The sequence below is a fragment of the Marmota monax genome, unplaced genomic scaffold (assembly GCF_021218885.2).
Source record: "Marmota monax isolate L192 unplaced genomic scaffold, Marmota_monax_Labrador192_F-V1.1 WCK01_AAM20220418_F8-fsc00011, whole genome shotgun sequence".
In the NCBI taxonomy this organism is placed as follows: domain Eukaryota; kingdom Metazoa; phylum Chordata; class Mammalia; order Rodentia; family Sciuridae; genus Marmota; species Marmota monax.
Window position 1 is genome coordinate 21,759,594 of NW_026693082.1, and position 15,611 is coordinate 21,775,204.

General features: G+C 35.5%; 1 protein-coding gene across 3 annotated transcripts in view; it reads left to right on the forward strand.

Annotated features, from left to right (window-relative positions):
- The window catches only part of Nufip1 (nuclear FMR1 interacting protein 1), a 43,142-nt gene that overhangs the window by 25,267 nt on the left and 2,264 nt on the right, over positions 1–15,611 (forward strand). Inside the window, exons 7-9 of one of the 3 annotated variants that reach the window (XM_058582587.1) lie at positions 469–659; positions 6,244–6,360; positions 6,813–6,895. In XM_058582587.1, coding sequence (XP_058438570.1) covers positions 469–659; positions 6,244–6,360; positions 6,813–6,892 — 388 coding nt within the window. In that variant the 3' untranslated portion in view covers positions 6,893–6,895. Of the gene's footprint in view, positions 1–468; positions 660–6,243; positions 6,361–6,812; positions 6,933–15,611 lie in introns of all 3 variants that reach the window. The other 2 variants (XM_058582588.1, XM_046454297.2) reach the window with 2 other exon arrangements.

Consider the following 15,611-nt stretch of genomic DNA (forward strand, 5'->3'; position numbering starts at 1 on the left):
TATAGAGAATTTATTATTAATGAATTTTTGTTGTTGTTCTTAAATTGACTTAAATTAGAAAATGCCTCCTAAGTACTTGTTTTCTTTGTAAAAGAGGTAGTTGTGTGATTGAAGAGCACTTTATTTAAGGTGGCTGTAGAATTGTGATTTGTCAGTGATTGCACAGCACAGCTCAATTTCAGGGGGCAAAAATATTTATTGGTGGTAATGTGTGGCTGAGGATGAATAAAATATGGTGTATTGTAGAGTGTTATCCTTTTAAAGTTCTACTAAGACCTCTCTGTATTTGGGAACCACAGACTTTTGTTTGTTTTGGTCTATTTAATGTACTAGGCAACAAATGATTGGTTTAACATCTGGGTTTTTTGTCTTTTTTTTTTTTTTTTTTTTTCATTCAGTAGTCTTTTTCAACTTTTCCTTGAAAGGTTAGTGACTTTTATACCAAGAATTGCATTTTTCTTATTCCAGCAAGATGAAGGGGATGTCCAGAAATTCACAGATGGCCAAGATCAGAAGTCCTGGTAGACAACACAAATGGAAAAATGATGATGTCAAACAGAGCGGTGTCCCTGGATCAGAAAACCTCCCTGGTTCAAAGCCTGAAGGTCCACCTGAGGCAAAGGCAGATCCTCTTGGCGTTTTGATAAATAGCGATTCTGGTAAGTTAATAGGAAAATAATGTGTTTATAAGCATACAGACAATGATGTTGAAGTTGGTTACTCATAGCCCCTTTTGTGGAAAGCTGGATAACACATACATAAAAATGTAGAAAGATGCTTTTTTTTGTTTGTTTTTAAGAGAAGTCTCTTGTGGAAAAGCCTCATTTCAGAACATCTTTTCTGAGTCTTGGGCCGGAATTCATGGGGCAGGCAGGCTATGGGAGAAAGATTTGTTGGGTAATTTCCAAAGTATGCTGTAATCTTGGGAGTTGTTTTTTTTTTTTAAAGATTGTTTTGAGTTTCCATAGATGCAATTTGGCCTTTTTACAAGTTTTTTTTTTTTTTTTTTTTTCTTCTTGCTTATAAATCAGTAATTCTGTGGAAGCCAGTATTTATACTACTGAGCACAATCATGGTCCCTATGGGCAAATGACATTAATTCATTGTATTTGCATAATAGTATTTTTCTTCAAAGTATAGAATATATTTTCATATGTTTATGGTTTATCCTTAAATTCCTTGTATAACTAATAGGACAAGTTGACTCTTGCTTTAAAGGCAAAAATTGAACATCCCCAAATATTGCTATCACACAGATATCCCTTAGCTCCTTAGCTTCTGTTTTTCCCTTCAGAAAAATGAAAATGTATATGTAAAAATTCTGTATGACCTTCCCCTCCAGTAACATTGTGAGGCTTGTATTTAATTGCATATGCTTCCTACTGAAGAGGAGTTCCAAAAGATGATTAATGAGTGGAATGATGTTTTGTTATAGGTTTGATTCCAATCTCTGTTCAGCTCAGATGACAGTTGCTTTCATGATAATCACATGACAAATTATTGAATTCATAGATGGCAGGAAATGTGGGAACAACCAGTTTATTGACAGTGTTAGGATGATAAAGGATCTTAGCAAAAGGGAATGTTGGGCTGAGAATAATAAGAATAAATTTATGAACTCATTTCAGGGAGTAAATAATGAAAGAGAAAAATAGTAACTTTATAAGAGTAGAGATATCAGGCAGAGCACCAAGTTATCAAGGTGAACATCACCAGTGGTAAGTCATGTTGATATCATGGGCTATGTTGTGATGAGATGGCTTCATCTCCTGTATTATTCTTCCCCAAAATCCCTAGCCTCAGTCTAATCATCAGTAATGTCAGACACACCCAAACTGAGGGACTTTCTGCTGTTATCTGATCCAACAGTCTTCAAAAATGTTCCTGGTAGACAAGAAAAGATTAAGACACTATCACATATTTGGAGAAGACTAAGGAGTCATGATAGCTAAGTTCAGTCTGGAATGGTAGATTGGATCCTAGCACTAGAAAAGGACATTAATGGAAAAACTGAGGAAATGACAGTACGGTCTTTAGCTTAGGTAGTAAGATGGCACTGGTGTTCATTTGTTGGCTATGATAAGTGTCTTTTGTTATATGAGATGATAACATTAGGGAAGTTGAGTGAGAGGTATATGGAAGGAAACTCCTGTGCTTTGTAATACTTGGGTAGTTCCAAACTTATTTCAAATGGAAAGTTAAAAACCAAAGGGAGGAGGGCAAAAGACTCTATGGGCCAATTAAAGCCTTGCCTGTGTTTATGAACTGAATTATGAAGAACACAGTTTCTCTTTATTTTTCATTCTTTATTTTTTTCCCACTACAAAAGTAATAGAGAAGGTGTGGGAATATTAAAAGCATAAAATATTTTTAAAAACTGCTCTCTTAACTTAACAATTCAACTACTGCTCACATATTTTTGTGTATCCTTCCAATGTTTTTCCTGTGCCCATTTTTTAAAAAAATATTTTTTAGTTGTACATGGACGCAGCATCTTTATTTTGTTGATTTAGTTTTATGTGGTGCTGAGGATCGAACCCAGTGCCTCACACGTGGGAGGCAAGCGCTTTACCACCGAGCCTCACCCAGCCACCTCCTGTGCCCATTTATATGATTTTTTAAAAATAAAAATGGAATCATGTTATACACTTTAGATCCATGCAAATCTAGTTTTCTATCCTGGCCCAACCTCTTACTAGCACTCTGATTCTGTGCTAATTAACCTTGTCTAATTCATGCAATAGTTTGTTCTTCAGATATTTATTGAATACTTACATATTGTTCTTGGCTCTGAGAATACAGCAAAACCCCTTCTGTCTTATAGCTGCCTTCTGGTTTGGGTAGTGTTTTAGTCAGCTTTTTCATTGCTCTGACTAAAAGACCTGACAAGAACACTTTTAGAAGAGGAAAAGTTTATTTGGAGGCTCATGGTTTCAGAGGTCTTAGTTCACAGACAGCTGGCTCCATTCCTTGGGGCTGGAGGTAAGGCACGACATCGTGGCAGAAGAGTGTGGCAAAAGGAAGCAGCTCATATGATGATTAGTAGCTGAGAGGGACTCCACTAGCCAGATACAAAATATATACCCAAAAGGCATGTCCCCGGGGACCCACCTCTTCCAGCCACACCCTACCTACCTCTACTCACCACTCATTTAATCCCATCAGATGATTATTTCACCGGTTGGGTTAAGGCTGTCATGACCCAATCATTTCTCCTCCAGACCTTCTTGCATTGTCTCACACGTGAGTTTTTGGGGGGTACCTCACATTCAAACCATAATAAGGAGAGTCAGTAAACAAACTCACAATATGTTGGGTGGATATAAGCATCATGAAGCTGAGTAAAGGATAGGAAAATGGTGTTTGGAGGAGTTCTGCTGTTTTCTGTGGCGTGATCAGTGAAGGCACTCTGGAGGTGACATGAAAAAGACATCCGAGTGCTGCATACTTACAGCAGTCCCAGCAGAGGGAGCAGCAAGTGCACATACCCCAGGGAGAGCTGCCTTGCATGCTGAGGTAGCAGCCAGGTGGCAGTGGTGTAAGCCAGGAAGAAAGTGGGTTTGTTACAAGACAAGTGCAAGGTCCAGTCTAGTCAGGCCAGCTGTGTAGGCCCAGGGAGGTCTTGGGATTTTATTCCCAGGTCGAGCAGAGAGGTCATATGATCTATGTTTTTGGTAGAGAATAGACTTTTTATGAAGAGAATTGGGCAGAGTCCTGTCAAGATCTAGGAGGCTGTTAGAATTCTCCATGCAAGCAATGTTGCCTTGAGTTGTAATGGAAGTAGTGAGAAACAAGTATGATGCTGGATTTGTTTTTGAAATAACTGTTGGCATTTGTTAATTGGATAGATGAGGTATGAGAAAGAAAGAAGATTCATGGATAATTGCTACATTTTGGGCTTAACCCTAAGAAGAAACAGTTGATATTTATCAAGGGGGAGATACTGTAGGGCATGTGCCAAGTGGAAATCAAGTGTTTAATTTTGGACACAGTTGAGATAATTGACATCTAAGTAAAGATGCTTGATGAGCAGTTAGTATTATTCTGGAGTTAAGGGAAAACTGAAGGTTGAAGGTACAAATTTGTGATTCACAAGCATATAGATAATGTTAAGATTTTAGGGAACATCAGATCATCTAGGGAAGGGGAGGCACAAAGAGAAAGGTCTCTCAGAATTAGACCCAGGGTCACTTCATAATTTTGGAAGTTGGTAAGTGAGGAGAATTCAGAAGGGAGACTGGGAAAAGACAGCTAAGTGAAAGGGTTCTGGAAGCCATGAGATTTTAAAAAACAGAACATGATTACATACTGTTGGTAAGTTAAATAAGAGGAGAACCAAGAAATTACCTTTAGATTTGGAAACACAGAGGACCCAGGTGAACTCAGAAGAAGAAAAAGTTTCTCTGGTGTGGTGGTCCTCAGAAACAGATTGGAGTAGTGGACTGAAGGAAATTTTAGACCCAAATTTCTGTGGTGAATTTTATCAAGTAGCTGTTTAGAGTTTTGCCATAAAACGGGCGGGGGGGGGGGGAAGCAATGGAACTGTGACAAAAAGTCATTAACATTATTGTTGGCCATTAATACATTTTGATACAGGGGCTTCATTTTAATAATAATGATAATCTATAGGAGACATTATAGTTCATTAGTTTGAGAATTGGGGAGGTAGCCTAGATTTTACATTGACCCAACCATTTTATAGTAAGTAACTTGAAAGAAATTTACTTGAATTCTTTTGAGTTTTGGCTTAATCACCTGTAACTATAGTGAAAGTCGTACGATGCTGCATAAGGATTAAAGGAGAGTGGGCTTTCTTTAAGTCTTTGAAGGAAATGCTACTATTTTGTCTTTGGTTGTTCAGACAGTGGATGAATAGTCTTTGTACTAATATTGTGGTAGATTTCTGCTCATATAAATTGCATGTTTTCCTTTATTCATCCAAGAGAAAAGGTAATAATCTAGCTTAAAATAAGGAACAGTATTAGGGGATGTGGTGCTGGCATTGTGGGTGGCATAGGAGGATGGATATATCTTTAGCAGAAGGTGCTTGGTCAACATTCACATGAAAAGTTACTGACACTTCCTAGTGGCATATTTTAGTTTCCCTTGGACTGTCTTAGTGAACATTAAGTGTTCCTCTTGAGACATTTCATATTGGTTGTAGGTTGAGCTGGTTCATTAAATGGACAAGCTACTTATTGTCTTTAGTCAGGCTTTATTTTTATTGGTTGTTGATGTGTTTTTTAGAGCTGCCAAAAATAAATGTAATGGGTGGTGTCCTGGGGCTACAACTAGGATTGCTGGGCTCTGATCAAACACTTTACCTTTGGCAGGCTCTTTAGTGTTTGCTAAATTCTCATGGTTGGCCTATTGACATAAATTCTTAGAAGTTCTAAATAATAAAATCTTTGGAGTAGGTTCATTTCAGTAAAACTCTTTCACTAAGCCTAGAATGGTTTAAATATTATTTGGGTCCTAAAAACTAGTCTTGAAAACAACAAAAGGGGGTGGATATTTTTATATATTTTTTTATTCCTAAATTGAATTTTCAGAGTTAATGATCCTCATCCAGTAAAGTTAAATCAATTTTGGCCTTCCCACTACCTGTAAATTAATAGTAAAACCTGTGTAATTAAGTTAATTTAGGGCAGGCCTAGATTCCATAACCTGTGAAACACAGTAAGTTAACTGAGTTGTTTACAGCTTCCATTCATTCTTCTCCTTCCCTGTAGCACATAACTTCTTTGGTCAAGATTTAAACTAAGAATACTCCTGCAATTTGTGTTTTGGGAAGATTAAAGAAATGATCAGAAAATTGTTTTTTGTTTGTTTGTTTGTTTTCATTTTGGTACCCAGGATTGGACCCAGGGGCACTTAACCACTGTGCCACATCCCCAGCCCATTTGAGTTTTCGTTTAATCACCTGTAACTATAGTGAAAGTCGTAGGATGTTGCATAAGGATTAAAGGAGGGTGGGCTTTCTTTAAGTCTTTGAAGGAAATACTACAATTTGTCTTGCTGAGTTGCTTAAGGCCTTCTAAGTTGCTGAGGCTAGCTTTGAACGCGCCATCCTTCTGCTTCAGCCTCCCGAGCTGCTGGGATCAGGCATGTGCCACCGTGCCCAGCAGAAATTCCTTTGTTTTTACTAGCATGAAAGACTGGAAGACAGCTTTCTTTTTTTTATAGTGGTGGATATTTGGAGATACACTGTTTGAATCTTTGTTCTTTCCCCTTTTATTTCAGAGTCTGATAAGGAGGAAAAAACACAGCATACAGTTGTACCTAAGGAAGTCACACCAGCTTTGTGTTCACTAATGAGCAGCTATGGCAGTCTCTCAGGGTCAGAGAGTGAACCAGACGGTAAGTCATGGCCTCTGTTGCTACAGCAAAGTTGTTTTATTTTGTTGCCCTTTGCCTTTGGTGCACACTGTGCATTAATAGCATCCAAGATTCATATTCTTTATTTGATCTTCAAGTTCCTTTTTCCTTTGATTCAGAAGTGAAGTTAACATGGGATAAAGTTGGAAATAGGGAAATGGATTGCTACTGGAAGAAAAAAGCAAAAGTGATTATAATATAATGAAAGAAAAGGAAAGAAAAGAGAAAATGAAATAATGAAATAAAAGAAATAGCAAAAAGAAAGTGAATTTATTCTTTGCTATCAAGAACCCTTGTCACAATATGTTCATAGCACCTTTGGTAGATGGAGAGAGGCCCTTGATGATAAAGAGGATGATGGAAAAATTTAGATGTGTAGAGGATATTACTCTTTACAAGCACATTTACATAAATTATCTTATTTGGAAACACAGGAACTCTGTACTTGTGGTTGCATATTAGCCTGTGTTATTTAAAGGTTGGAAGAAATGGAATTCCTTCAAGAGTCTTCTGAGAGGTCAGTGATGTTCAGGATACGTGACTTACTTTTAAAGGTAATGTCGCAAATGATAGTATGTGGGCCCTTATTTTGTATTTTATTATGATAAACCAATTTAATCTCCTGTAGCATCTGTTTTAGGGCCACATACAAGAGCTGTGAGTAGGTTATAGATGTAATATAGTTTGGTAAATTTTAATCCAATGTTTATATCAATAACCTAGAATATGTTGAGTGAATAAGTCTTTGTCCTGCAATTGTGGAAACCTGTATCTGCATAGTAATTTTATTAAGACTCTACCAACTGTGAGAGAATTCTTGTGTATGTATCTCAGGAGAAGGTGTGTAATCAAAGTAGTTGCTATACCGAGGATAAGAATACAGGGTCTGAAAGTGTTGTTAACAGAATGAAGAGTTGAATGTCAAGGGATATGGATGGCAACATTTTTGTTGACTAAAGACAATCAGTGTGTGTGTGTGTGTGTGTGTGTGTGTGTGTGTGTGTGTGTGTTTGGAGGATGTTGACTAAGAAAGAGTTGGGCTTTAGTAAGAAACATGATGTTTATATCTCTGTAACATGGGAATTTTTTCTTCTTTTTAATGGGCTATAGCTTATTCTGGTAGCTTGTTAAAAGCTACTCAAATTTTGAAATATAAACTACTTTGGCTTTATCAGAGTATTCCTTAACAGATGGTTGCCTCTTCTTATTTTTAATTTTAAGAAACACAATATTGATTTCTTACTCTTGTTTCCAATATACTGATATGAAGGTGGAGTTGTTCTTTAAACACATATTATATTTCCCACTTCTCAGTTGTATTTATGAAAGGCGATAAGAAAGCAAGCTATTTCCAAATTACTGAATCCCATAAAAACAGGGTGAGCTGATGCTTTCTTTTCTCAATCTTAAGATGAAACATCTGATACTTTTATATTTATGTCTTCATTTTGAGACTGTCACCATTTTAAAATTGGAAGAAAGAAAGGAAGCTGGAAGGGATCTGTGTGCTCTCACACCTTCATTTTATACCTCAAACTTAGGATATATTTGCTACATTAGTATGTGGTGGAGCTGGTGTAAAATTTAAGTATAGGGACTTAAAAAATCTTAAAGAAACCAACTATATTGCTTCCTTCATATCCTTCTCCACGTGGCTATCTTCCTGAATAGTAACTTGACCTTTCCTTTTGTAGATAACAGAGGATATTACCTAATAAAATATATATTTGATTTTGTATGAATTAATTTTGACTAATTATTTTAAATGTTCTGCTTTAAGGAAAAAGCCTTTGTGGTGTATTTCTAAGTCTTAAGAATTATTTTATATAGTTCAAATTGTTTTATTAAGCCATCCAGTCAGTAGCAAATCTCTAGCTTTCAGTTTTAATTCTGTGGTGTATGAGGGGGTAAGCAGGAAAGGGTCCCTAAGCAAGACTGAAGCAAAGGAAGAGGAGGTATGTGCAGATCTGGGGCTGCCAGAATCATTGTTACATAAATAAGAAAGAAAATTTCCATGAGTATTATTCCCAAATGGGTTGGTTTGCTATCCTCCTGGAGTTTGCAACTCCCTAAAAACTGTTTCTTTAAACTGGTTCAGTTATTGATGAGGAGACCTCCAAGCGCAAAACTAAGTCCAAAGACCACGGAGCAAATAGTGACTTCAGTTTGAAAGAGCTAAATGCTATGTTTAACTTTTATTTGAATTGAAGAGCACTACTTAGCTAGGAAATGTATATCTCAAGAAAGAGAAAAATACAAATGTCCCAGTTCCTCATTCTTTAGCAGATCGTTGACAATACAAGCCCTGATTCATTTGACATTTTCGTTCTTAGGTCAAGTGATTAACACTTGAAGAGGAAAGGAAATGATAGGAAGTGGTGCACTGGATTTTCTTCTTGCCTTTTAATTATTATTTCTACAGTTTTCAGCCTACAAACTACTTTAGGGATTCTTAGCTCTATTCTTTTATAGCTGTATTTATCTTATTTTCCTCATTACTTTTCAGAAACATTATCACAGGTATCGCAGCAGATTTTCATATAGTGCATACAGGGTGCCAGGCACTGTTTTATGTGCTTTACTCACTTATTGCAACAAGCTCATGAAGTAGGTGCCATCATTTATCTCCATTGTATAAACGAGGAAATTTAGGTAGAGGTAAGTAGTTTACTCCAAGGTTACGAAGCTAGTAAGTGTTTGAACAAGACTTGAACCTAACAGTCTGGCACCAGAGTCTGTACTTTCAACATTTACCCTATACTTTCTTTGATGTAATTGCTGCATTCAGTCCTATGTAATATTTGAGTTTGGAGGGTTTTAAGAAATATGATTAGACTCCCAACTCTTATCTAAGCAATGAACTCAGTTTCTCAACTTCTAGGATAGAACTCTTCACATCACATCACTTTGATTCATGGTAAATAAATACACAGAATAACCATTTGGGGCTGGGGTTGTGGCTCAGTGGTAGAGTGCTTGCCTCACATATATGAAGAACTGCGTTCAATTCTCAGCACCGCATATAAATAAATGAATAAAATAAAGATCCATCAACACTAAAAGTATATTAAAAAAAGAATAACCATTTGGGAGGAGGGGTGGAGATCCCTATCTAAAAAAATTGTGAATTTTTAGCTGTTTGTATGCTTTATCTTCATTATTCTCAAAATATGGTGAAATATAGTGAGTGATTTTTCAAATATCAAATGAACTTGCATTTCTTTGATAAAATGTATTTGCTTATGGTGTATTGCCATTTTAATACATTGAGGGATTTGATTTGCTAATTTGTTTTGTTTTACAAATGTTTTTGTTATTTTATTTTTTAAATTTTTTAATTAGTATACGTGACAGTAGAATACATTTATGCACTTTGATATATCATGCGTACATGGGATATAATTTCATTTTTCTGAGTGTACATGTTGCAGAATTATATTGGTCATGTAGTCACAAATATACATACAGTCATGTCTGTTTCATTCTACTATCTTTTCTATACCCATATGCCCCCCATCACTTCCTTCTACCTAATCTAAGGTAATGCTATTCTTCCCTAGTGCCACACACACACCCCTGACTTTATTGTGAACTAGCATTCACATATTAGAGAAAACATTTGGCCTTTAGTTTTGTGGGATTGACTTATTTCGCTTAGCATGATATTCTCCACCTCCAACCATTTACTGATAAATGCCATAATTTCACTCTTCCTTAAATCTGAGTAATATTCCATTGAGTATATATTCTTTTTCATTCATCTATTGAGGGACACCTAGGTTGGTTCCATAGTCTAGCTATTGTGAATTGAGCTGCTATAAACGTTGTGGCTGCGTCACTATAGTGTGCTGATTTTAAGTCCTTTGGGTATAAACCAAGGAGTGGGATAGCTGGGTCAAATAGTGGTTCCATTCCCAGTTTTCTAAGGAATCTCCATACTGCTTTCCAGATTGGTTGCACTAATTTTCAGTCTCACCAGCAATGTATGAGTGTATCTTTTTTACTACATCCTCGCCAACATTTATTGTTGCTGTATTCTTGATGATTGACATTCTGACAGGAGTAAGATGAAATCTTAGAATAGTTTTGATTTGCATTTCTCTAATCGCTAGAAATGTTGAACACCTTTTTATATATTCATTTATCAATTGTATTTCTTATTCTGTGAAGTGTCAGTTCAGTTCCTTAGCCCATTATTGATTGGGTTTTTGGTTTTTTGGTGTTAAGTTTTTGGAGTTCTTTATATAGCCTAGAGATCAATGCTTTATTGGAGATGCATGTGGTAAGATTTTCTCCCAATCTGTAGGCTGCCTCCTCATGTTACTGTTTTCTTTGCTGAGAAGAAGCTTTTAATTTGAATCCGTCCCATTTATTGATACTTGATTTTACTTCTTGCACTTTAGGAGTTTTGTTAAGGAAGTCGGATACTAAGCCAACATAGTGAGGATTGGGACCTATTTTTTCTTCTGTTAGGCACAGGGTCTCTGTTCTAGTGCCTAAGTCTTTGATCCACTTTGAGTTGATTTTTGTGCAGGGTGAGAGTTAGAGGTTTAATTTCATTTTGCTACATAAGGGTTTCCAGTTTTGCCAGCACCATTTGTTGAATAGGCTATCTTTTCTCCAGTGAATGTTTTTGGCACCCTTGTCTAGTATAAGATAGCCGTATTTATGTGGGTTTGTCTATGTGTCCTCTATTCTGCACCATTGGTTTAAAAGTCTGTTTTGGTGCCAATACCATGCCATTACTATAGCTCGGTAGTATAGTTTAAGGTCTGGTATTGTGATGCCTCCTGCTTCACTTTTCTTGCTAAGGATTGCTTTAGCTGTTCTGGATCTTATTTTTCCAAATAAGTATCTTGATTGCTTTTTCTATTTCTATGAAGAATGTCATTGGGATTTTAATAGGAATTTCATTAAATCTGTATAACGTTTTTGGTAGTATGGGCATTTTGACAATATTAATTCTGCCTATCCAGGAGCATGGGGAATCTTTTCATCTTCAGGTTTTATTCAATTTCTTTCTTTAGTGTTGTGTAGTTTTCATTGTAGAGGTCTTTCACCTCTTTCATTAGATTAATTCCCAGGGTTTTTTTTTTTGTTTGTTTTTGTTTTTTGAGGCTACTGTGAATGGAGTAGTTTTCCTAATTTCTCTTTCAGTGGATTCATCGCTGATATATAGGAATGTGTTTGATTTATGGGTGTTGATTTTATATGCTGCTACATTGCTGAGTTCATTTATTAGTTCTAGAAGTTTTCTGGTGGAATTTTGTGGATCTTCTAGATATAGAATCATGTCATCAGCAGATAGTGATATTTTGAGTTCTTTACCTCTTTGTATCCCTTTAATTTCTTTTTTTGTCTAATTGCTATGGCTAGATTTTCAAGGATGATGTGGAATAGAAGTGGTGAAAGAGGACATCCTTGTCTTCCAGTTTTTAGTGGAAATGCTTTCAATTTTTTTTCCATTTAGAATGATGCTGGCCTTGGGTTTAACATATATAGCTCTTTACAATGTTCAGGAATGTTCCTACTATCCCTAGTTTTTCTAGTGTTTTGAACATGAAGGTGTGCTGTTTTGTTTTTTTTTTTGTCAAATACTTTTTTCTGCATGTATTGAGATGATCATATGATTCTTGTTTTTAAGTCTATTATTATGATGAATTACATTTATTGATTTCCGGATGTTGAACCAATCTTGCATCCCTGGGATGAATCCCACTTGATTGTGGTGCGCTATCTTTTTAATATGTTTTTGTATGTGATTTGCCAGAATTTAATTGAGAATTTTTGCATTCGTGTTCATTAGGGATATTGGTCTGAAGTTTTCTTTCCTTGATGTGTCTTTGTCTGGTTTTGGTAGCAGGGTGATATTAGCCTCATAGAATGTTTGGAAGAGTTTCCTTCTTTTCTACTTCATATAATACTTTGAGGAGTATTTGTGTTAATTCTTCTTTGAAAGTCTTGTAGAACTTGGCTAAGAATCCATCTGGTCCTGGGCTTTTTTTGGTTGGTAGGTTTTGATGCTGTTTTCTATTTCATTACTTGAAATTGATCTGTTTAAATCATGTGTGACCTCATTCAGTTTGAGTAGGTCATATGTCTCTAGAAATTTGTCGATGTCTTCGATGTTTTCCATTTTATTACAGTATAAATTTTCAAAATAGTTTCTAATTATCTTCTGTGTTTCACACGTATCTATTGTGATATTTCCTTCTTCTTCTTGTATTTTAGTAATTTGAGTTTTCTCTCTTTTTCTCTTCATTAGCATGGCCAGGGGTTTATCTGTTTTAAAGAACCAACTTTTCATTTTGTCAAATTTTTCAATTGTTTCTTTTGTTTCAGTTTCATCTCTGATTTTAATTATTTCCTCTCTTCTGCTCTTGGGATTGATTTGTTCTTCTTTTTCTAGGGCTTTGAGATATAGTGTTAAGTTATTTATTTGTTGACTTTTTATTCTTTAAATGAATGCACTCAGTGCAGTAAACTTTCCTCTTAGTACTGCCTTCATAGTGTCCCAGAGATTTTAATATGTTTTATCAGTGTTCTCATTTACCTCTAAGAATTTTTTTGTTTCATCCTTGATTTCTTTTACTATCCATTCGTCATTCAATTGTGTATTATTTAGTCTTTTATTTGTTAGAGTAGCTTCTATTTTTATTTTATTGTTGATTTCTAATTCATTCTAATTTCATTCCATTGTGGTCTGATAGAATGGAGGGTATTATCTCTGTTTTTTTGTATTTACTAAGAGTTGCTTTGTGGCATGAGATATGGTCTGTTTTAGAAAAGGAGTCACGTGTTGCTCATTGATGGATGAAATATTCTATATGTGTCTAAATTATTGATTGTATTATTTAGTTCTATAGTTTCTTTATTTAGTTTTTGTTTGGAAGATCTGTCCAATAGTGAGAGAGGTATGTTAAAGTCACCCAGTTTATTGTATTGTGGTCTATTTGACTCTTGAAATTGAGAAGGGTTTGTTTGATGTACATAGATATTCCATTGTTTGTGGCATAAATATTTATAATTACTTCCCTTAAGAAGTATGAAATGTCTTTTCTCTCTTCTGACTAACTTTGGTTTGGAGTCTACTTTATCTGAAATGAGAATGGAAACCCCTGCTTGTTTACGCAATCCATATGAGTGATAAGTTTTTTCTCATCCTTTCACCTTCAGCCTATGGATGTCTTTGCCCATGAGGTGAGTCTCTTGAAGACAGCATATTGTTGGGTCTTGCTTTTTAATCCAATCTGCCAGTCTAAGTCTTTTGATTGATGAGTTTAAGCCGTTAATATTCAAGGTTATTATTGAGATATGATTTGTATTCCCTGTCATTTTTGATTTATTTCTGGTTTTTGATTTGTCTTAGTTTCTCATTTGTTTGAATGTCTCCAGTAGTGGACTGGGTTTCCTCTAATTTAGTTCTGACACTCTCTGGAGGTGGTGTCAGATCTCAGAGGTCGAGGGCTCAATCTCTGAGGCGTCTCCTCACCCCCACCAGATGCAAGTTGCAAGTCCTGAGTTGTTTTACCTCTGCTTCTGGCTGACTGGCTATAAATCAGCATTCCCACATACCCATTCCTTGCATTTGATTAAGTTGGTAAGCAGCTCACAGAACTCAAGGAAGTATTTAAATTTACTGATTTATCTTATTATAAAAGATATTATAAAGAATATCAATGGACATATCTTTAGAATAAGATACAGGGGAAGAGTTGCAGAGCTTCCATGCCCTCTCCGTACTTAACAATCTTCAGGAACTTCCAAGTGTTTGATTATCTAGAATCTCTCCAAACTCTGTCCTTTTGGGTTTTTATTGAGGCTGAGCTGTACAGGCATGGCTAATTAAATCATTGACCACTGGTGATCAGTTTAACCTTCGGCCTCTTTTTCTTTCCTGGAAGTTGGGAGATGGGCAAAATTCTAACCTTATTGTTCCTTCCAGTGAGTGGCACCTCATCATGAAGCTACCTAGAGACTACCAGCCATCACTGAACTTACTAGCATACAAAACTACAGTTGTCACTTTGGAGATTCCAAGAATTTTAAGAGATGTATGACAGGAAACTAGAGAAAGACCAAGTGTATACTTAATGTCACAATTATTTAGAAGTATGTTTAGTTGCTAAATATTTAAGGTTTTCTAGCTAGTTCCCCATTAATGATCTCATTTTAATTTTGTTATGGTCAGAAAATGTAACTCTTGTCTGCTTTCACTTTTTAAAATTTACTGAGACTTGTCTTTATGGTCCAATACAAGGTGAATGCTCATTTGATTTCACATGAATATGTGTTGAGGTTGAGTATTCTTTGTCAATTTGAGTTGACAAAGTGGAAAGGGGTATTCAGGTCTTCTGTATTCCTACTTATTTTCTAATTGTTCTTCAATTACATAGATCAGAGTGCTCTCATCTCTGGCCTTAGTAATTGATTTGTCTATTTCTCCTTTTGGTTCCCTGAGTTTTTGCTGCATGTATATTGAAAATCTTATTGGGTGTTTTTGTTTTATGTTCTTTATGTATGAAGACTGTTCTTCATTGCTGATGATATTCCTTGTTCTAAAGTCTATTTTTTGTCTGATGTTGATACAGCCACTCCAGCTTTCTAGTGATTGTCATATGCAGTCCTTGCTTTGTATGGTTCTTTGGAAACTGAGGCTTAATTTCAGTTTTAACTATGTAAGGAAAGGAATTCTTGCATTTCAATTCAGTTCTAGTCTGACCATCTCTGCTTTCTAAGTGAGGTGTTTAAACTATATACATATATAGTATTTGCTGATATGGTTTGTTTCTGTTTGTCTCATCTGATTTTTGTTCCGTTTTTTCCCAGTCTTGTTTTGGATCAATTTTATATTTTTAGGTCAGTGAAACTATTGGTTTGAAAGCTATTCCTATTTATTTATTTTTTAACAGTTTTAACTTACCACATGTACTTTTTTAATCATTCACTTTACATGTAATTTAAGAATTATATAATAATATACTTAGCATTTTCTTCCCTTTCCTTTGTGCTGTTGTTATAGATTTTATTTCTATAGATATTTTATTCAAATTTCCATCTGGTCTTACTTCCTTCATAGGGATTACTTTCTGTGGCTGTTTGTAGTAGTCTCCTCAATTCTTGGCAGTTATAGCTCCCCCCCAAAAAAAGTTCTGGAATACATTGTAAATGCCTTGCAAAACCTCTCATAATTTTAAGTTACTAAGTAGACAATATTATGGCTGTTTTCATTA